Source organism: Zalophus californianus, chromosome 1 (genome assembly GCF_009762305.2).
Source record: "Zalophus californianus isolate mZalCal1 chromosome 1, mZalCal1.pri.v2, whole genome shotgun sequence".
Lineage (NCBI taxonomy): Eukaryota > Metazoa > Chordata > Mammalia > Carnivora > Otariidae > Zalophus > Zalophus californianus.
The window spans coordinates 67,611,213-67,632,035 of NC_045595.1; the positions used below are offsets into that span (position 1 = coordinate 67,611,213).

General features: G+C 56.7%; 3 protein-coding genes across 11 annotated transcripts in view; 2 read left to right on the forward strand and 1 right to left on the reverse strand.

Moving 5' to 3' along the window:
* The window catches only part of WDR48 (WD repeat domain 48), a 44,134-nt gene extending 41,559 nt beyond the window's left edge, over window positions 1-2,575 (forward strand). For all 3 annotated transcript variants that reach the window (XM_027582363.1, XM_027582361.2, XM_027582364.2), the window contains one exon: window positions 571-2,575. In XM_027582363.1, coding sequence (XP_027438164.1) covers window positions 571-666 — 96 coding nt within the window. In that variant the 3' untranslated portion in view covers window positions 667-2,575. The remainder of the gene's footprint in view (window positions 1-570) is intronic.
* On the reverse strand, window positions 2,576-13,573 carry GORASP1 (golgi reassembly stacking protein 1). Of its 2 annotated transcripts, XM_027582370.2 has the most exons (9): window positions 13,382-13,573; window positions 9,577-9,657; window positions 8,294-8,497; window positions 6,902-6,988; window positions 6,630-6,760; window positions 6,184-6,376; window positions 5,517-5,667; window positions 4,925-5,074; window positions 2,576-4,686 (listed from the first exon to the last, which is right to left on the reverse strand). In XM_027582370.2, exons 1-9 carry the CDS (start codon window positions 13,442-13,444, stop codon window positions 4,436-4,438), a joined length of 1,311 nt encoding a protein of 436 aa, XP_027438171.1. In that variant the 5' UTR covers window positions 13,445-13,573; the 3' UTR covers window positions 2,576-4,435. The 2 variants fall into 2 exon arrangements, with proteins under 2 accessions (XP_027438171.1, XP_027438170.1); XM_027582369.2 differs by lacking the exon at window positions 6,902-6,988.
* A 48-nt stretch (window positions 13,574-13,621) lies between these two features.
* TTC21A (tetratricopeptide repeat domain 21A) overlaps window positions 13,622-20,823 on the forward strand; it is a 33,216-nt gene continuing 26,014 nt past the window's right edge. For all 6 annotated transcript variants that reach the window (XM_027582355.2, XM_027582360.2, XM_027582356.2 and 3 more), the window contains exons 1-6: window positions 13,622-13,768; window positions 15,042-15,171; window positions 15,972-16,082; window positions 16,755-16,921; window positions 18,519-18,641; window positions 20,173-20,330. In XM_027582355.2, coding sequence (XP_027438156.2) covers window positions 13,742-13,768; window positions 15,042-15,171; window positions 15,972-16,082; window positions 16,755-16,921; window positions 18,519-18,641; window positions 20,173-20,330 — 716 coding nt within the window. In that variant the 5' untranslated portion in view covers window positions 13,622-13,741. The remainder of the gene's footprint in view (window positions 13,769-15,041; window positions 15,172-15,971; window positions 16,083-16,754; window positions 16,922-18,518; window positions 18,642-20,172; window positions 20,331-20,823) is intronic.

Here is a 20,823-nt window from a genome sequence, read left to right on the forward strand (position 1 = left end):
ATGTGGTGTGATTATGGTTCCCATGTCTGTTACCTTTGGGAGTGCTGGGTCTCTCCCACCTGTTGGTGAGGCCCTTTCTGGAGGGGCCTGCAGCCAACCCTAAAGTTTCTATTTATCCCAGTGAGGTTCTCGGGAAAAGGACATGGAGATTGAAATGCACACACAAATGGTGAATGTGGTGGTGGCTTTTTTTTTTCCCCCGACAAGAAAAAGACACATGATCGCCTTGATTGGCAGAGCAGTATCTGCCGTGTTGGTGTAGGATGTGAAGCGGAGGTGGGTGGAGCATTGGGGGAACTGTTTTAGATAAAGATGCACTCGAGGCACTTCCTCAGAGGGACGGCCGAAGGTGGGATCTCTGGCCTAGCCGCACCAGCCGCCCGTCTCTCAGTGCCCACGTTCGTGTCTGCGTGCGTGGGGTCTCTGCCAGCAGGAGCAGGCCACCAGGCGCGGGTGGGAGGACTAGCTAGCTAGATCGCCCGATGAGCGTCCTTAAGTTCGCAGTAAAGGTCTTGGATATTTCCAAGTAGAGGCTTTGACATTATTTATTATTTATTTTTTGCTGTTCAGGTTTTAGATCCAAACATGGACCTCCGAACAGTGAAGCACTTCATATGGAAGAGTGGTGGTGACCTCACCCTCCATTACCGTCAGAAGTCCACGTGAGGGGTGGGCGAGCGCTCCTGGGTATTCATTTACTGACCTTCCTCTATGGCCCCGAGAGTAGTCCTAGGAAGCCCACCAAGCCCCAACGGGAGCAAGACTTCTAATGGCCGATTTGGTATGGACAGGGATTCTCTTTCAGTTGAAATGACTAATTGCAATGTAAAATAGAAACGTCTCCACGTGTAGATTAAGCTGTCCCCAGGGAGGCAGAGAATGCGAGAACACCCCACAAGCACACTGTGTCTTGTGAGATGTACAGAGAACGGACGGCAGGCCAGCAGACTTGGCTTCCTCCTTTCGTTTCAAAGGACCTTATCTTTGTTAGCACTTGTTAGAGACACATAGGTAGAGCCACATCTGTCACTGTGTTTCAACTTCAAACCCACATGCTCTGTAGCTTTTCTAAGAGTACATTCCATTCATGCAGCACCTATGAAGGCTTTTTCCAAGTCGGTCATTAAAAACAAACAAGTTAAGACAGTTGTTTTTAATAGGAATTTGCTCTTGTACAATTCCAGAGCCAGCCCATTTCATAATAAATTATCCTTGTTGGGCTTGTTTTAATATTGCATCTCAGATGCATTCTTTTAGGAAGACCTGTAGAAATTCTGGGTGCTGGACCATAGCACTTGGACCGCCAGACTGGAGTACGCCCAGCAGTGCCCAGGGCTGCCGCACCCCCACAGTGCCCCCAGCTGTGCGGCAGCCACGGGCAGGTGCAGCACCTTCCCTGCCCCACGTGTCCAGCTTTGTCAAGCGGCCAAGCCACGTGATGCCACAGGTTTGTGCTCTGGGTGAGCAGTGCAACACCATCGCAACTTAAGACCACAAGGAGATACTCACTTCATTTAAATGCTACCTAAAATGTACGGTGTCAGAGAAAAAAGGATATCCTAGTGAGTTAACTTGATATTCACATCCTGGAAGTATACATACTTGTTTTCTCCAGAGTTTTATATGCAGGTTTTTGTTGTGGTACCTGTATCGAGCTCTTTTCGTTGTTCTTTCTAACAATCTGAAGCTTTCATAGAATCATTTGATTCTTGTACAGAATATAACTTATTGGGGATAAACACTTCAACTTTTGGCAGGAAAAAAAATAATTTGGATTCTCCTCAAGGTCATTTGTATTCAGAATAGAACAATGGTCCACCGCCGTAAAACTACTTTAAGACAAGCCTCCTGTAGGAAGCCAAGAGCACAAGTGCCTTCAGAGGGCAGTTTATTCCAGTCCAGTTGCCTCCCCAGCTCGTGTGCGGTCTGTCCCCACAACTGCAGGGACGGGGAAGGAGTGGGGAAGGTTTTTTCTTTTCTACATCTTCACAGGTTCAGCTGGAGGCAGCTGTTGGGCCTGGGTCCAGACCTTTCTATTTGAGATATTCTTACCTGCACAACTGTAGAGACAGGGTTCCCTCACTGCTGGTCAGCCTCCTTTGGAAAGTGGACAGGTCACTGCCTCCAGCACTTGGAAGAAGTGAGCAAAGATGTGCCACATTTCCAATGAGTCTTTCCCCCTTACACAGAGAGCAGCCGGCTTCTTTTTTTAAAAATCCTTTCTATCTGTTGGATACAACAGTGCACTTTTGGTGCACATTTTTTAGCAATAGTTGTGAATTAATGGCAAAAACAAAAAACATCCTACAACTCACTTGTCAGCCCTCCGCTGTGTTTGTAGGAGGGGCCCTTGGGCTAAAGAATGCGTTTTGCTGGGCCATTTTGCCCTGTGTGCCGAGCCTTGAGGGGCGGCTGCGCTCCCTTCCTGTCATAGATCTGACCCTCAGCATGCTTCTCTTCTTTTCCCTTCCAGTCAAACCAGTAACAGTTTCCAGAAAATTTGACAGTCTGCAATGCCAAAAGGGTAAAAATCTGTATTTCACAGTTGTATAGAATAAAGGCTTTAGTTACAATATTTCAAAGTGTAGTACACCTTTATTTCTTTCACTTGTCATTTTCCTTCATAGCAGATTACAGAGAAATTCTGGTTCCATGTTTACCCTGGCAGTCATTAGCATCAGTACCCATTTTATCCCCCTGGTTAGGGCAGGGAGTGTGTCAAAGTGAGGGAGGGAAGAGCCAGAATCCTGGGGTGAGGGTGACTTTGGGCCAGACTACCAGGCTGCAGTTCAGGGAAGCTGGCCTCAGAAGAATCCTGTGGTGATTCATTTCTACTTCCTAGATCCCTGCAGGCGCACACTGGGCTCCCAGACAATCCCAGAACCCAGCTCCAGCCCTGGCTTCGGACACAATGCCTCCCGGGTTCGGCAGGCTTATCAGCTGCCACGGTAGGCTTGACAAGGCCTTGCTTCAAATTGCAGTCACAGTGCTAGAAATTCGAAGTGTTTGCCCATTGGGGGCCTTCCCTGCGTATACTTGGTCTGTGCGCCCCAGAGCACAGTCCTTGTCCTGGGGGCCTAACGGAACTCTGAATGCTGTTAAGTGCACACATTACAGGCCGAGCGGCAAAGGTGGGACTTCCAACTGGGTAGCAGCTAGAAGACAAGGCCAGAGGCGGCTTTCGTGGCAATCAGCAAGAAGTGGGCAGGTGAGGGACTTCAGGCCATGAGGAGCTGTTCCTGCACGGAGCCCTCCTCCTCCTCCTGCAGGAACCAGGGAGAGCAGAACTGGCCTAGTCCTAACCTCTCCGGGTACCTGGGGGTGGAGGGAACAGCCTCCTTCCATACTCTGGGAAAGAACGGGATGGCCCTTACCCACTCTTGTCCAGGCCCCTTGTTCCCCCTTAGGGTGGGAGCTGTGTGTAAAGAGATCCAGTCAGGACTGGCTTTGAGAGTCTGCTTAGGACGGTGAGCTTAAATTTGCCATTTGTATTCACCACTGGGGCTGCCTGGATGCCTTGTATCTATTTAGAAGAGATGGCTGTAGAAGTTGGGGAGCTGACAGGAGTCATCACTAGGGATATTGGGTCTGTGGGGTGTAGGCCCTGGGGAAGAAACATCGTGGTCCAAGGACAAGTGAGTCTGCTGACGGGCCTGGAATTTCCAACCCTCCTCTCCCAGGAGAGGGGGACGAGGTCACTGCTTCTCTCCTCCGGCTGTGACTGGCGGACGTCAGCCAGCCGGAGCCAACCGTGCAGGGTAGCATAGAGATTGAGGGCACAGGACAGAGGAGATGGTAATGGGAGTCCCCAAGGGCTAGCTGAGCTGCGCAAGAATCAAAGCATGCCCTGCCAAGTGTTAGGCGAACACTCCAGACCTGTCCCTTCCTCCTTCACTCCATCTGCACACACGACCTTGTGTGGACCCTGCTGCCTCCTGGGCAGCCACAGTGACCAGAGCAGGAGCAAGCACTGGACTCAAGGGTACGTGGCCAATAGATGCCCTTCCCCAAGGCCCACGGCCGCCTCTCCCTACCCACTGAGGCTCTTTGCCCCACCCAAGCAGCAGAGTCCTTTCCTCTCCTACCCCAGCTCTTGTAAAACTTAATCTGGGTGCTGCTCCCAGCCTCCCACCACCCCAAAAGGATTTGAGACTCAAACAAGTGCCCGATTCCCCAAAGCCAGGACCATCAGGCACAATTAACGCTGGGAGGTCATCTCTTGGACACCAGTAGGGTCTATGTGGACACAAGCCCCGCACCCCCCCCCCCCCCAACAGCCGCAGAAGTCCCTGCACATCCTGGGAGCCATTGCCTAGGAAGCTGCACGCTGGGCCGGGATCAGGCAAGGGGCTGGGCTATGGAGTGTGGCCTGAGCTGCTTCCGCACATCTAGGCCTCACAAAATGCCATCAGGGGCCTCGACACAGCCAAGGGCGTTATTCGGGGGTGGAGAGCTGGGCCTGGCTGGCTGCCTCCTCAGCCTCTGCCTCGAAATCTGGGCTCTCTGTGCTTGCCGGCTCCTCAGCCTGCGCTTCGAGCAGCTCAGCAGACAGCCCCTCTTCTGGTGAAGCTGCAGAGGTGAGGCTGTCAGGAAGGGTTAGCTGAGGCAGGTGGTCTGGCTGGGCCTGGGTGCCTGGGCTATCCGGGAAGGAGACCTCAAACTCTGATCCGGACCATGTGGCCTCACCTGAAACATACAGGGAGGGGATGAGGAGGCCTGCAGAACCCCGGGCCAGCGTGGCCTGGGACAGCCACCACTGACTTTCCCCCCCCCCCGACTCCCACCCCAGGCACTGATGGGGAAAGGGAGCTTTTGGCTCTGTTTCACCCAAAGCCAGCCTCCCACCCAGCCGAGCAACTCAGGGCCACCTTGCCAACAACGCAGGGTCCCTCCTGGAAAGCTTCCGCAGGTGTGGGCCACTCACCGCCACGCTCGTGAGAACCGCAGCTGGAGACGTCCTCGGGCCCGGAGGCTGAGTGAGCTGTACGGGTCAGCTCTGTGGCCGAGGGCAGGCTGGGCCGGACACCGGCACTGCTGCTCTCCGAGAGGGAGAGACCCGACACGGCCAGGAAGCCTAGGGGAACGGTGCAAGTCTTCGCCAGCACAAAACCCAGACTCCTGGAAGGCCCATACCCTGGGCTCACTCAGCCCTGTTCCTAGGGCACCTGGCCCGGCCTGAAACTGCAATCTGAGCCCATGGGGGCGCCCCCGCCCAACCCCAAAATGCTCCCCACTGCCTGCTGCTGAGGAAAAGGAACAGCACAGTGGCAGAGGGCCTGGACCCTGCTCTGTCCCCACTCTGCTGCATGACCTTGAGCAGGCCGCTTCCCTTCTATGGATTGCAGTCCCCGCCCCCATTTGGCACCCCGGACCAGCTCATCTGCAACCATCTGGGCATGTATGAGCTAGGAGGCGGCAGCAGGTCTGAGGAAGGTTTGGCGCTGCCACGGAAGCCTCACCCTCAACTTGGGGCCCACTTCAGCACCTTAGCCTCCTCTCCAGAGCCCGCTCACTACCTGGGTCCATGACACGCTGCACTGGAGGGGGAGGCTGAAGAGGAATCTCCATGGGACGTGGGAATCCCCCAACGTCTGCAGCACCATGGCTGGGACTCCCAGGCTCAGAAAGCTGTCCCTCCATGAAGGAGCCAGGTGCCTGCAACAGAGCCTACGGGGGCCAGGGAAGAAGGAGGGAACAGGGCAGGGGCAGTCAGGACAGAGTAGTCCAACCCCGGCCCACACTGGCCATGGAAGCACCGCTCTGTGTGACGGAGCAAACAGCCGTGGGGACCTGCCCTTCCCCTACAGGGGATCTAAAGTCGGGCACGAGAGGCCTCTGGATGCCAAGCCCCTGGCCCAGTATTACCACAGACTCACTGAGGCACAGCACAAGGCTCTGCGCACCCGAGCCTCCGTTTCCCACTCGTGAAAGGAAAATGACAACTAGTGCCTTGCCATTACCCTCACCTCCAGACCCAAGTGGCAGGAGAACCAAAGTGGGCTTCACTGTCCCAGGATGGGACCACCTGCTTCCGCTGGGTCCCAGAAGCAAGAAAAGCCTCCCAACGGCTCCACAAATGGGCCCCTGGTGACAGCAGCCTTGAGTCGTCTTTTCCCAGGTGCCAGGCCCCTTTGCCCATATGTAGCTCCCCCTTCCCCTCACTGGCAGATGCTCCCCTCGTACCTCCATGTAGTCATCCTGCCTGGAGCCTATTTCTGGGCCAGGAGGGGCAGGAGAGTCCTGGGGGGTGGGTCCAGGTGGCGGGACATCAGGAGGCGAGGCACCAGGTGGCAGGGCATCAGGTGGCTTCTTGTGGCGGCTGGGAGGCTGGGTTGGGATCCGGTGCAGATACCCGTAGCCAATACCACAGCCCAGACTGCCGAAGTCCAGAAACATTCAATCCAGGGGATTGTCCCATAGCCCTTCCTAGACCTGCCAACCCCACCCAGTCCTGGCCGTGAGGGGCAGAAAGGGTGCCTCCTGGACCAGTGGTCATCCTCAGGCTCCCTGGACCCAGAGCCCTGCCTCTGCCACCCCACCATGGGATTCGGAGCGTCCATGTCCCATGGCCAGATCCAGCCAGGGCTCTACTGGGCCCCCACCCCGCCGCCCTCCGACTGAGGAAGTACCTGCCCTCTCCACCCCAGGCTGCGTTGGGAGTTACAGTCACCTCCCGGCAGGAGTCGGACTCGGAGTTGTAAACCATCAGCTTCAAGGGCTTCCCCTCGTGGGACTCGATGAGTGTAAAGAAGTCCTCGGACTACGACAAAGCCAGCGCCTGAGCCCCACTCCCAGCACTGGAACTGGAGGCCTCGACAAAACGAGGCCCTTCTCATCGACAGCACCCATCTCCACACCCTATCCAGGGGGGCCTGGGGAGGGCAAACCAAAGGTTGCTCACCTCCTGGAGGATCTGGTCTGAGCCAACCACATAGTCTGTGTAGGGGCACAGGCCAGCAAGGGAGGCAGGTGAAGAAGGTTCCACGTCCTGGGGAAAGAATCACCAACCACCCGTCTTGCTCCTCGAGTTGGGGATTGCGGGGGGGTGGTGCTTGGAGGGGGCTGCCTCTCTAGGTACTGAGCGGGACACTTGTCCTTGGGCTCCAGATCAGGACCTCAAGCCCATACTCCTACTCCACTCCATTTCCCGACCTCCCGCATGTGCACAGCCTGCCCAGCAGAGGGCAGCACCACAGCACCGCTCACAGCCTTGAGCTCCGGAATCTGACCTGGGTTAAATCCTGACTCCACCAACCTCTAGCCTGTAACTGTGGACAAATACTTAACCCCCTAGCGTCAGTTTCCCCACAATTAAAAAGAGGATATGCAGTACTTCCTCATAGGGTTGCTGAGAAGATTAAAAATAGAATATAGGTAAAGAATGAAAACCACAGGTTGGCCCCACAGTAAGTCCCAATTGTGCTGTTACTGGGGCAGGCATATGGCTGAAGACCCCTGTGTTAGGGGCTGGAGGCAGGGGCAGTGAGCAGAACTGGGTACAAGGATCATTTCCTCCCTTGGGAAACTCTACCACTCCCAATCTCCCAGTCTCCCCGAGAAATGCAAAGGGATGTGCCTCATCACCCCCACTGCACTCATGGGCAAACCGAGGAAGGTTGAAAGGTTGAGAAGTCTCCCACGAGAAGTTAGTGAGCAATAAAGGAGGCTAGAAATCAAACCAGTCCATTTCCAGCTCAGGGCACCCTCCTTCCACCAAGCCCTGGGAGCATTCAAGATCGGGGGCACCATCAAAGAATGTGTGTGTGTGTGTGTGTGTGTGTGTGTGTGTGTGTGTGTGTGCCATCAAAGAATGTGTGTGTGTGTGTGTGTGTGTGTGTGTGTGTGTGTGTGTGTGAACAGACACTGACAGCAACATCTGTGACAACTCAATCACTGAGATTCAGGAAGACCCAGCCCCCAGGCACCCGCCCAAGGCCCAAAGGGGCTCTCAGGGGACCTGCCAGAAATGACTGGATCCTGGTAATACCATAGAGTCTACCAGAAAAGACAGGATCAATAAAGACCAGCAGCAGCAGCCTTCCAGCAGTACAAGCACCCCTCCAGTAGATGGTAGCCCACCCCTCAAAATAAGAAACCAAGGTTTAGAGGGTGAGAAGGTGCCCCAAGTCGCCTGGCTAACAAGCAGGGTGCACAGTTCAGGGGATGATGAGTGGCCCTCAGGGACCCCTCTCCCAGGAGCACTGGTTGTTGGCCTTGCCCAGATGCCCCCACACCCCACCCTTAACCCCTGGGCCGCCGGCCGCCCCCCCACACCCAGCCTGTGCCCACTCACCAGCACATGCCACACGTGCTCGCTGGCCCTGCGGAAGCTGCAGAAGCGCACACTGGCCCCCAGCAGGCCCTGGCCGCCCCACATGTTGCTGGGCACCACTTCCACCTCGCGCACCTTCATGGTCTTCATGTTGAACACCTCCAGCTTCACGGGCTTCTCCACATTGGCCTTCAGCAGGGCCTTCAGAGTGTCATTCTCCTTGTTCTGCGGGGGCAGTGGGGCTGACGCCAAGGGCCCCACCTCCACCCCAGGTTGGGGCCCCTCAGACAAGTCTGGGTCTGACATGGGGAAGGGCCCAGGAGACCAGCTGCCCCAGCAGGGTCTTGTGTGGGCGTGGGCCAGGGCAAGGTCTGGGCCTCCGACCACCGTAACCCCATCACCCCTAAGCACCACAAAACCCGCCTCCCTCAGCCCCCCGGAAAATACAACAGAGAGAACAAAGAGCCTGCTTGGTCCAGAGCACTGCAGGGCTGCCCCTCTCTGACTCTCTGAGCAGCCCCTTGGCCACCCTGACACCTCTCATGCCCCAAGAGGCAGGCCCCTTAGACCTTGTGGCCAGCTCCAAGAGCCCCCTCACTGCCCCTCCACCCCAGAAAGCTCAAGAGCTGGGCACTGGGCAGGGCCCCGGTCAAGCTGAGTACAGGCCTAGAAGGAGGAGAGATGGGCTGGGCCTCCCTCCAGAAGAAAAGGGACGCAGGAGCAGGGTGGGGCCTGCTGTGGGACAGGACACACACACACACACACACACACACACACACACACACACACACACACGGAGGAGAGATGGGCTGGGCCTCCCTCCAGAAGAAAAGGGACGCAGGAGCAGGGTGGGGCCTGCTGTGGGACAGGACACACACACACACACACACACACACACACACACACACACACACACACACGGAGGAGAGATGGGCTGGGCCTCCCTCCAGAAGAAAAGGGACGCAGGAGCAGGGTGGGGCCTGCTGTGGGACAGGAGACACACACACACACACACACACACACACACACACACACACACACACACACACACACACAGCAGGGTGGGGCCTGCTGTGGGACAGGAGACACACACACACACACACACACACAGCAGGGTGGGGCCTGCTGTGGGACAGGAGACACACACACACACACACACACACACACACACACACGGCAGGCAGGTAGCACGGGGAGCCTCACCAGCCTCGAGTGCCCTATGCCACACACACACACACACACACACACACACACACACACACACACACACACACATGGCAGGCAGGTAGCACGGGGAGCCTCACCAGCCTCGAGTGCCCGATGGTGATGATGAAGTCAAAGTAGGGCTCCAGGCCCGCCTGCTGGGCTGGGGAGTTCTCCTGCACCTGTCCCACAGCAGAGGCCACAGTCACGGCACCAGCCTTGTGACTCCCCAAGAAACCCCCCCACCCCCAATGTCAGAGACTGTCCATCACCACTTCCGCTGTCCCAGCCAGGACCCGGGCACTGCACGACTGTTCCAGGCAGGCCCCACGTGGGCATTGTCAGGGTAGCTCCATCCTTGGCAAGACCGTCCTCTTTAGGAAATGGCTCTTGTCTGATCGTGACCCACACATCATGCTTCCAGAGATGCCTCACAGGAGAGCCCAGGGCAGCTCCGGGGGCCTCTAGTAGACCACACAGACACAGGGTGGCAGAGGCCTGTGGGGAAGCTGGGGCCACTGGGAAGCCAGCAGGTTTGCCAGAAAGGTTTCGATGTGGACAGGAAGGCAGGGCCCCAGGATAGATGGAACCAGAGCGGTGCTCAGAAAGACAGAGAGGGTGGGCAGCCTGTGGCCAGAGGCCAGAGGGCCCCATACCCTGTGGTGACAAATCAAGCTGAGCTGGGCAGGCGTGGGAGCTGCTGAGGAGTGCGGCTGAGGGAAGCAGACGCAAGGGACAGGGAAGAGCCCAAGCTGGGAGCCCTGTGAGAGGGAGCCCCGCGAGCAGGGCCGAATCTCCGCCTCACAGCCTAGTCTCCACTACTGTGTGGGACGGCTCCTAGCCCAAGGGGGCCTCCAACCCTGTACTCCGGAACTCACTGCTGTCCCCAAACACACAGCAACCAGGCCTCCCAGCTGGGGTAGAAATCCATCTCAAAGGCCCCATTTACAGAGCATTGCTCAAACAATGCAGCCTTTATCCCCAGGGCCGGACCCTGCGGTGGGCCCCACACCCTCAGGCCTTTGGCTGTGAGCACTTGATGTCCTGCTGGTCAGGCATCAACCCAGAGGACAGAGGGCTCATGTGGCTTCAGGTTCTGGATGCCTCCACCATGGGAAGGCCCTGTGGCTTCCGCCACCCACCAGCCCCTACAGTCTTGGATTCCGCAAGCTGAAGGAGAGCTCGCCCTGAGCCTTGGGATCCAGGCTAATTTGCCCCCGGAATTAGGACGCCCTTCTAGCTAGGTCACCACCCACTGAGCCCCTGCTTGCCACCCCCAGAGGCTGCCATGGCTTCCAATGACAGTGAGCCCAGAAACCGACTCCAGTCCCAGTTGGCCTGCGACAGGGGAGCTCTGAGCCCTGCCCCTCTCTCTTCATGGGCAAGCTGGGACAAGGTGTCTTTTGAAAGCCACTGGACAGTTACTCATGCCACTCTGCCTCCCTCTGCTCCTGAGGCCAGAGCCACCCAGCTGCCAGCCCGCTGCCCTCCTCAGTTACTCCTTGGCAGCTGCCCTCCATCATTACTGAGGTCCAAAGGCTCAGGCCTCCAATCCCGCGGCCCTCTCCCCACCCTCCGCCGTGACCTTGTCCCCTGGCTGTACTCCACTGCCCTGGCCCCGGGCCTTGCCATTGCCCACTAGGGCTCTAGCGCAGAAATAATCTAGGCGGCTGCCACCACCGCACCCCCGCTCCCGCCACAAGCGCTGCCCCCTGTCCGGCTCTCCTTTGGGGGCTCCCCAGACCCTGGGACCACAGGAGCTCCCTCCACCCCACAGCCCCTCGATGCTTGTTGCTTTCACAACACTTTCCACCGAGTTCCCCATCAGGGGATTTAACGTAATTAAAGGGACAGCAGCTGACACTTGCTGAGGATTGGCTTGGTCCCAGGGGACTGCGTCACCTGCCCTACCTTGCATTTAACCCTTTTACTAGCACCGACTTCCGCAGGAGGAAAAGTACTCCATTATTCAGAAATCTGACCCCAAGAAGTCCAACCCAGAGCCTGCACAGACAGGTAACAACCATTTCCTGGGGGGACCCTCCACACCTCTAATCTCACTGAGGGCAGGGACTTTTCCAACGTGCCTGGCACACAGTGAGAATGCCAGCATTTATAGAAGAGAGCACGCGTGTTCTTCAGTTTTTAAAAATTGTAAGTAGGTAATGTCACACTTCCGCAGAAAACGTCCCGATGGCTCCACGGGGCAGAAGAAAATCCTAGATCTTTGGGGCCCAACAGGCCCCTGCAAAATCTGGCCTCATCCTGTACCGCTTGTCCTCCTCACATGGGCCACCCCACCGATGCACACCAGCCTCATCTCCTGCTCTTCCTCAACCCAACCGGTGCAACCCATCTCAGGGCCTCCCTCAGCCTAGAACGCTCTTCCCCTAAGTATCTGTACTGTCCACTCCTTCCTTCCCAGGTGTCTTGATGTGAGGCCTTTCCTGACCCCTCCATCCAAAACAGCACCCACTCATCCTCTGTACACAAGTGCTCTACTTTCTTCTTCTCCCCAGCGCTGATCACGGCCTACCATAAATTTCTATTTCGTCTGTCTCCCTTCTCTCCGCGCCAGCAATCAAGGGTAGGCCCCATAAGAAGAGGGACGATGTCCGTTCCGTCCACTGCTTTATCTCTGGCACCCAGAACTCAGCCTGCCAGAGCACGTGCTCAAAAATACCTGCTTTTGTGGATGGAAGACCTCCAAACCCTTCACCTCTCCACTCAGCCCCTCTCCCACATTCCCCCCGCACTGCCCCACCTCTCCCTCTTGCCAAGTCCTCAATTTCTTTGCTTGCCATCAACCTGCTGGAAGATTCTCCTGATGGGATGCATTCCACTGTCCGCCTTTTATGTCAGGTGCCTCACCGTGATGCCAACCAGAGAAAGCCCATCGCCCAACACGGGGCCTGTCAACTCTGGGCCCTGAAGCCAACCTGGCTTTCCTTTTAGGAACCCCTCCTTTAGCCTTCCCGTCAGCAGCCAGGCACCGAGCTGACCAGCTTGCCGCCCTACACTTGGGTCTGCAATCCATCCACGGTGACCATGGAAGAACACGAGGTCCTTCCTCGCTGCCCTGTGGGTTCGGAGACTCTCCTGCCCCTCTCACCTCCTTCTCCACAGTACACAAAGCCACCCCAACTCTCCATCTGGCTGTGGGCCCTCTCCTCACCTTCAGACTCTAGGAACCCCGCTCCGTCTCCACTTTGCCCAGAACTGCTTGTCCAGACCTCCTGGCCCCTCCCCTGCTGCCAACGCTCGCCACCCCCGTGCCTTCTGCGGCATTCTCCTGGCTCTCCCGCTGAGGCTCTCCCTCGAGAGTTGGCACTGCTCCTCGAGCCCCGGACCGGAGGCCTGTCCGACGCCAAGACGGCGGGATGCGCGCCGGCAGTCTCCTTGGCAGTCGGCGTCCACTTGGCCACCCCGACTTCATGGACACGAGGGCGGGGAACTAGGGTCTCGGCCTTGCTGGCTCTCTCCCCAGGCCCAGCAAGGAGGAGATCACAAATACGACCTAAGTGCATAAGTGCGTCCCGGCTGGACCTGGAGTAATCTGCACCCGGGAGAAGTGCCATTCCGGGCGGCCCGACCGGACCAGGAAACGCTCCCGCTTCCTGCATGGCTGGCACTCGGGGCCGGCGCCCGGCCGACGGCGGCCGCAGACCGGCCGGGGGCCAAAGAACCGCGGCACCGCCTCCCGCGGGCGGCTCCCACCCGGAAGGAGGCACACCCCCCACCGGGAAGGAGGCACACACATCCCCCCATCCACCGGGAAGGAGGCACACCCCGGCCGCTCGGGGGACCGGGACCCCGCCGCTAACGCCCTCGAGCCGGCGATCAGACGTCCCCTCGCGTCCGTGCGGGCGCCCCGCCAAGGTCACCGGCGCGGCGGGGGCGACTCACCCCGTGCAGGTGGAAGCCCTCGGCGCCGCCCGTGGGCTGCTCGGCGCTGGCGCCCAGACCCATGGCGGCGGCCCGGAGGCGCAGCCCGTGTCCCGTACCGCCGTGCCCACCCGGCCGCCCAACCGGGCGCCACCAGCGCGCACTCGCCCTCTCGGCGCTCGATTGCCGGCGCCTTGTCACGTGGGCGCCTGCCTTTCCCACCCCTGACTCTGACGCTCTTAGCAACCGGCCCGTACCTCCGTCTCCAAGGACGCGCGCCTCCAACTTCCGGCCGCGAGAGGCGTGCCCAGGACCCTGACTCGGGAATCCAGCTCCGCGCGGCCCCACCAGACCCGGACTCGGAGCCGCGGGCGCCTGGAGATGAGCTGCGATGACTCCTCCCTTATGGTGCGTGGTCGGAGTGCGGCCAAGCCGCTCCCTCCGGGACTCTCCGCCCCTGGCCCCGAGACCCCCACGCCCCGCTGCTCTCCTGTCACCTCTCCGACCGCTCCTGCTGTCCCCTTTACCCGCCTTTCGCTGTCCCCGGCCGGCCGCTAATGAAGAGCCTGGCCCCCTCTGGCGTCACTGTTCCCGGCGAGCGCATCTTTCTCCTCTGGTGTTCTCCGTGGGCCCTGAGCTCCAAATCAGCATTCCCACCCAGGCTTGTCCTCGAGCTCCCCCCGACCGGCGTATCCAAAACCTATCTCTACCATCTTGCCAACATCTCTCCCTCCCCTGCCTCTGCCTCTTCTGCGTCCCCCACCTCAGTAGACGGCACCACTGTTTGATCCTACAGCCTTCACTCTTCCCCATTCCCACCTCGGGTCCTGTCTATCAGCAGGAAATGTCAGCTCCTACAAGTGACCTGACAGAACACACTGCTTTGTATCTCCTAGCCCACGATTACCACCATCTCTCCCCAGGCACCTGAAACACTACCCCCCCCCCCCACACACACACCCCAAAGAGTTCTCTGCTTCAGCTCTCTCTTCACCAGCAGTCCCCACACCACCACCACCACACACACACACATCGGAACACATCCCTCCTCCTGCTTAAAACCATTCCAACTGCTTCCTATTACCCTGAGGGTGATGTCTGGGCTCTTTCATATGGCCCACAAGACTGTTTACAACCCAACCACATCTCCTTCCCAACCCAGCACCCACAAACCTTAAGGGAAGTGAGACTTAACTTTGAAATCTCAGCCCCTGTTACTGCATGACCTTTGTCAAGGCATCGTCTCCATAGGCTTCAGCTTTTTTAACTGAAGGATATGGAGAGAATAATGCATAAGATAATGGATGTAAAGCCCTTGATGCGGTTCCCAACAAGTGTGTCACCCACAGTAACTTACAACTCTAACTGGTGGTGTACCCATTCTTATTATTGGCCCTCTCTCTTTCCCCTTAGTCCCTTCCTAAGACAAAGCCTAAGCTGAATCCTTCATCACATCTGACCCAGAATCTGTGGACAATTCCCAAACACGTCCAAGTTCCTCCTTCCTGGGGAACTGCAACGGAGCTACTCCTGGGGCTGGTGAAGAACAAAATGAGGCCCAAATGTTCTCTTTCCCGCCTTCCTTTTGCAGAACGGAGGAGGCGCAGGGAATAGGGGAGAAAGTGGGTGGGAACAGAGAGAAGGGACTGGGGCTCTTGCCACGGTGTCTTCCTCTCCACAGGCTGGGATCATTTACTATAGCCAAGAACAGTACTTCCACCATGTGCAGCAGGCCGCGGCCTTGGGCCTGGAAAAATTCAGCAATGACCCTGTCCTACAGTTCTTTAAAACCTACGGGATCCTCAGGGAAGGTAAGGACTTGCCAGTGTTGGCCTCCTGACCTCAGACACTAGCCCAGCACTGACACTCTGGCTCTACCTGGAACGCCTCCTTTCCCCCAGCCATGTGCCCAAGGGAAGAGTCTTATACTCAGTAGCTAGGTTCCCAGGTTAATCCACACGTGGCTCTGTAAGACATACCTAGTTGACTTTTGAGACATCAGAGAGCTCTGCCCCTCAGTGTCCCTATCTGGAAAATGAGTGGGTGGGGGACATGACTGCATGCTTATTGGATGCATCCTAGGCTTGGAAACTGGGAGCTGGTAGTGCAGGAAAGAGGAAGGAGGAGGTATGGCTAAAGGCAAGTATGGTGCCGGAGCAGGGGAGGAGCAAGTCTCCCGCAGGTGCTGACTCACTGACAGTCAGAAGGTAGTCGTGGGCTGGGGGCTGGCTGAGCTGCCCGTGGCCAACCTCAGTGGACATGGAGGGATAAGTGTAATCTGTGGCTCTTGAGCAGCTAAGCTGAGAATGCCCTGAGGTCCTTCTTCAGAACTGACCCCCCAGCCCCAAATCCCGGCCTCACAGGTGTCCCTGCGAGTACTCACAGGTACATCTGAGCTCCAAGCCCTCCAGCCCCTGGCAGCCTGGACCATGGTGTCGGCAGCCCCTCCAGGGAACTTGGGCCACTGGGGATGTTTGGATCTGTTAGCCTAATGATTCTGGTGAAGCCAGGTGGTGCCAAGCCTTGAGTCAGCTCTGACAAGGGCTCCCATGTGTCTGCCACAGAGCCTCCTGCCCTCTGGGGACATAACCACGTGGGCTCTTCTTTGCAGAGCACATCCAGGATGCCATCAGCAACCTGGAGAGCATCCGGAATCATCCAGACGTGTCCCTGTGCTCCACCATGGCCCTCATTTATGCTCACAAGTGCTCTGAAGCCATTGGTGAGTGCAGCAACGCCCAGCAAGGCCTGGCCCCGCTGGGGGAAGACAGCCCCACTCCAGAGCTGCACCCCCCACAGGGGTTCCCATGGGAGGAGGGTACACCAGTGCCAGCACATGCTGTTGGCCTGTGAGGAGTGGCTTCTCTTCTCTCCCCTTGGGGGCCTTAAAGAAGATCCCGTGCCCAGGTCCTGCTGAGTGGGAGCCACAAAAAGCATGACAGTGGGAGGGGGCCTCCCTCCAGATCCCAGGAGTTGGGAAGATGCCCCGCTTTCCTTTGCCCAGACCCTGTTGAGACAAATCAAGTCGATATAAATAATTCCACCCCTAATGTCCATCTCTCTAGAGTCAAGGAAAGATTCCAAGACACTACAAACAACTCTTTCCCCTCTCGGGATGGATTGTGGGCCTGAGGCAGGGGATTCCGTTTGGTCTGTCTACTTGGCAGACTGCTGGGCACAGGGGAGAAAAGATAAACCTCGGACAGCAAACCCAAGTCCCGGCGTGGGCGGCTCCCGTGGCCTGCAGGCCCCGGGCTGGCATGTGGTCTGCTGTGTGCTGAAGGAGGCTCAGAGTGGCCTCTGAGAGGCAGCTCCTGCAGCCCTCAGTGCCTCCCGCAGGACCAGGCAGCCCTCCTCCCTCTGACTCGCCCTCTTCCTCCTCTCGGATTCACAGACAGAGAAGCCATTCAGGAGCTTGAGAGCAGCCTGAAGGAAATCCGCAAGACAGCCGGCGCAACGGCGCTCTACTATGGCGGCCTCTTCCTCTGGCTCGTGGGCCACCATGACAAGGCCAAGGAGTACATCAACCGCACCCTGAAGATCTCCAGCAGCTCCAGAGAGGTACCTGCCTCAGGCATCGAGGGGACAGAGCTGTAGAAAGCAGCACCCAAACACATCCGAGTGGGGTAGCTGTTACTCCCGTGGAGCACCGTGGGATTGGGAGAGGGCCGCACCCGGGCACCAACAAGACCCCAGGTCTCATGGGAGCCCCCACCCACATTGTCTCAGGGTTTAGCCGAGTACATGCTGGGATGTGTCTGGAGTCTAATCTGCAGACAGGTTAGCCGTTCTGTGGCCTGGACTGTATATTTTTTTAAATGTTTTTTAAACTTTTTTTTTTTAAAGATTTTATTTATTTATTTGACAGAGAGAGAGACACACACAGCGAGAGAGGGAACACAGCAGGGGGAGTGGGAAAGGGAGAAGCAGGCTTTCCGTGGAGCAGGGAGCCCTATGCGGGGCTTGATCCCAGAGCCCTGGGATCATGACCTGAGCTGAAGGCAGACGCCTAATGACTGAGCCACCCAGGCGCCCCTGTACTGCATATTTTTTAAATCTTGAATTAGTTGCCAACGTTTAGAAATCAAAAGATTTTTACGTAAAAGCCCAGATTTCCTGGTTCTTTTGGAAAACTAGATGAGTTGGCTACACTGGACCTACCTTCCCTCCTTGCAGTGGTCTGCTGGATATCAGTGGTGGCCCATACAGTAGATTCTCACACGTGGTGGATCAGGACTAGTGGTAGAGTTTGAAGCCTCAATCTAGGCTCAGTCTAGTCTCCACCTCAGCAGGGGATGATCTCACCCCTCAAGGGGGTGAAAATTGGTTCCCCGAGGAGGGGGTGAGAAGAATCTTACTGTTTATGTACAGAACACAGATTTACACACTGCATAAACAGATAGTGTATCTGTGATATTAAAATGTCTTGGAGGGAGAGGAAATGATTAGGGAAAATGTCTGAAAATGCTCCTTAGGAGGGGAGCAATGGGAAAGAGTTGAGAAACATTGGTCTAGGGCATGCGGGATGCTTCAGGGCAATGTCATCCAAGTGCCCTGTGACCTCACCTCCCAGGCCTGGCCACCCATCTGCCAGCAGGAGCTGGGTGAAGACTGGAGCAGAGCCTGCAAGCCCTGGAGCTCAGAATGGCTCCTGCTCACTCCCCAAGAAAGCATTCCCGCCTCCCACACAGTCCAGGCCCTGTGCTGGGCTAAGGCATGGAGAGAGCAGGAGAGGCTATGCCCAGTGGCCCGTGGTAGCCTCCTGACCCCAGTGTAGGGTGAACAGGCAGTGACAAGACAGGTAAGAGTATGTCAGTAGGGGCAGCAGAGCCGTGGGGGTCCCAGGGAGGTCCCATCTTCAGCCTGGAAGGTCATGGAAGGCCTCCGACAGGAAGGTGCCCCTAGGCTGAGTTTGAGAGACTCGAGGTAGTTAATCAGGGGAAGGGGTTTGGTTGGGAGTGCTGTGTGGGGACAGAAGCAAGCAGAGCCAAGTCCTGGCAGTGGGAGGGAGCACGGCTGCCCTGGGGTCTGCAAGTAGGTGTGCCTAGCGGGGACTCAGGGTGCAGAGTGACAGGGGTGGGACATGACGGGGGAGAGCAGGCTGGGCCAAGGCTCTGCAAGACCAAGGACTTCATCTTCTGTCTTGTTCTGATCCCAGAGCTATGTGCTCCGAGGCTGGGTGGACCTCACCTCAGACAAGCCCCATACCGTGAAGAAATCCATCAAGTACCTGGAACAAGGAATGCAGGACAGCAAAGATGTGCTGGGGCTGATGGGAAAGGTGGGCAGTGGGGGGAGGGGAAGGATCCCTCCTGGGCCATTGGAGCCAGGGACCCTCTGTCTTTGGGCCCTCACCTGGCCGATGAGGGGCGGGGACCCAGAGAGGGTCAGGGTCACACAGCAGCCCAGGCTTGGCTCTCACGATCCTGCCTGCTCAGTCTGAGTCCCCTGTCTTGTTCTGCATGGGGTCTTCTCAGGGTCTGTCCTTTTTTCTCCGTCCTCTTTCTGTCACGCTTTCTCTTCGCACCTGTTAAGTTCAGTGGGCCATGAGAGAAAGGAGATACATGGTTTGTGTTGTCTGATCTCAATTTAAATTAAGTTCCTTTTTTCTTATCTGATCCCCAGTGGATCAACATATGAAGGAAAAGCTAGCCCTCTTATTCTCTTCTCTTAGTATATATCTTCTTAGAAAATGAATATGTACTCATTAAAAAAACCGAAGGCTAAAAAAGTCAAAAGACGAATTAAAATGATACCCTTCATGCTCCCCCTCCAAACAGCTCATGTGGATGTTTTAGGACCTTAGTGTTTCGCAGTCTTTTTTCTATGCATGCAGTTCAGGGTGTGCCTTAGAAGGGCACCGAGCACCCTCCACAGGGACGGAAATAGGGTTGTTGTTATTTAATTTAATTGTAATCATAAGGCATCTTATCATTCGGTTTCCTTTTCTTCCTGTAAGATTTTGTCATAAGCCAATGTCATTTTGAACAGCTCCACCAAGCCAATCCCCTATTGTATGGACCTCATATAATTTGCCAATCCAATCCCCTATTGTTCAGACATAGAGATTGTTTCCAGTTTACACTTAGAAATGAGTGCTGCAGTGAGCCCGTGTGTGCATAAATCTTTATCTAGAACAATCCTCCTCTTGTTTTTAATAAGTCTCTTGAGGGCAGGTTATCGAAGGTCTAACATAAGCTATCCTTTTCAGAGTCCAGTTTCAAGTCCTTGGGGAGCATTGCTCTCTGCCCCTCAAACACCTGGGTCATAGCTCACTCAGGAGAACCTGGTGGCTCCCACTGGCCTGCAGAGGCCAGAACCCCAGCCCAGTGGGCCTTGACAGAGAAAAAGTGCCACAGCCGACCCCCCATCAAGAGGGTTGCCTGTAAGCCTGAACTGACCCTGGGCCCCAGTGAGCAGTTTTCAGTGATAAGCTTCAAGGAAGTGAATGGCAAATGAGTGGGCCATTTGTGGAACTGGAAAGTGCCCAGCACCTTCAGGTCTCCCCCTAGGGGTGGCCCACACGTGGCCTTGCCGTATCCCACATCTGCTAGGACTCCGCTGTCTCCCCGGAGCCCTTGCCTTGCCTGTCCAGGAAGCCAAGCCTGCTGCGAACTTTGATCTGTGACTCTGAGGGATGACTCCTGCCCCCGGGGCTTGGAGGGATTCCCTGGCACAGCTGAGGGGACCTGCAGCACCCCTGTGTCAGGCTCTGCTCCTGTTCTGGTAGAGACCCTGACACCCCCCCCCACCCCCCGCCCGACCTCCCTTCCTGGGCACTGATGGAGGCTCTTCTCTTGGGCTTCCAACAGGCAACCTACTTCATGTTGCAGCAGAACTACTCGGGGGCGCTGGAGGTGGTGAACCAGATCACCGTCACCTCAGGGAGCTTCCTGCCTGCCCTGGTCCTAAAGATGCGGCTATCCTTGGCTCGGCAGGACTGGGAGCAGACGGTCGAAATAGGCCACAGGTGAGGGGCGGGGGGTCAGCGGACACCACCACACCAGTGTGCTGCTGCTTTCCTTTTTCTTTTTTTGGCAAAGCCAAGGGTGCTCATATGTTCCCATCTTACGAGCTGGGGGATGGGAGACATCATGTATTTGATGGAACAAGACATGAAAGTAAATATTGTCGACAGAGGAGGTATGAATAGTGATGCGATCCTATGGCGGGGGGGACAGGGAGGCCTCTGATGGACAAAGACATGGGCGTATCTAGAGGTATAAACACATTGTTTAGGAGACAGGTGGAGGGAGTGACCCAAAGAGCCCAAAGCAACCAAGGTTACAGGGCAACAAGCAGTTCCCTCTAAAGAATGGGGGGGGGGGGTGGTAGGGAGGCATAAAGGGACTGTTGCATTATTTAATTGTTTTAAACTATGGGTATGATACACTGTAATAAAAACTTCAGGGGGCAAGATCGTTGGTGACCGGGAGAAGACTTTTAGCTGAGGCTGGGCACAT

What these genes read in the sequence shown, in the direction of transcription:
- GORASP1 (XM_027582370.2), bottom strand. Translation starts at nt 13,444, where the DNA reads ATGGGTCTGGGCGCCAGCGCCGAGCAGCCCACGGGCGGCGCCGAGGGC. An exon ending in AGGGCTTCCACCTGCACGGG is followed by an intron (nt 9,658 to 13,381) that starts GTGAGTCGCCCC and finishes GCTGTGGGACAG; the next exon opens with GTGCAGGAGAACTCCCCAGC. An exon ending in GCAGCGTGTCATGGACCCAG is followed by an intron (nt 5,075 to 5,516) that starts GTAGTGAGCGGG and finishes CCGTTCCCCTAG; the next exon opens with GCTTCCTGGCCGTGTCGGGT.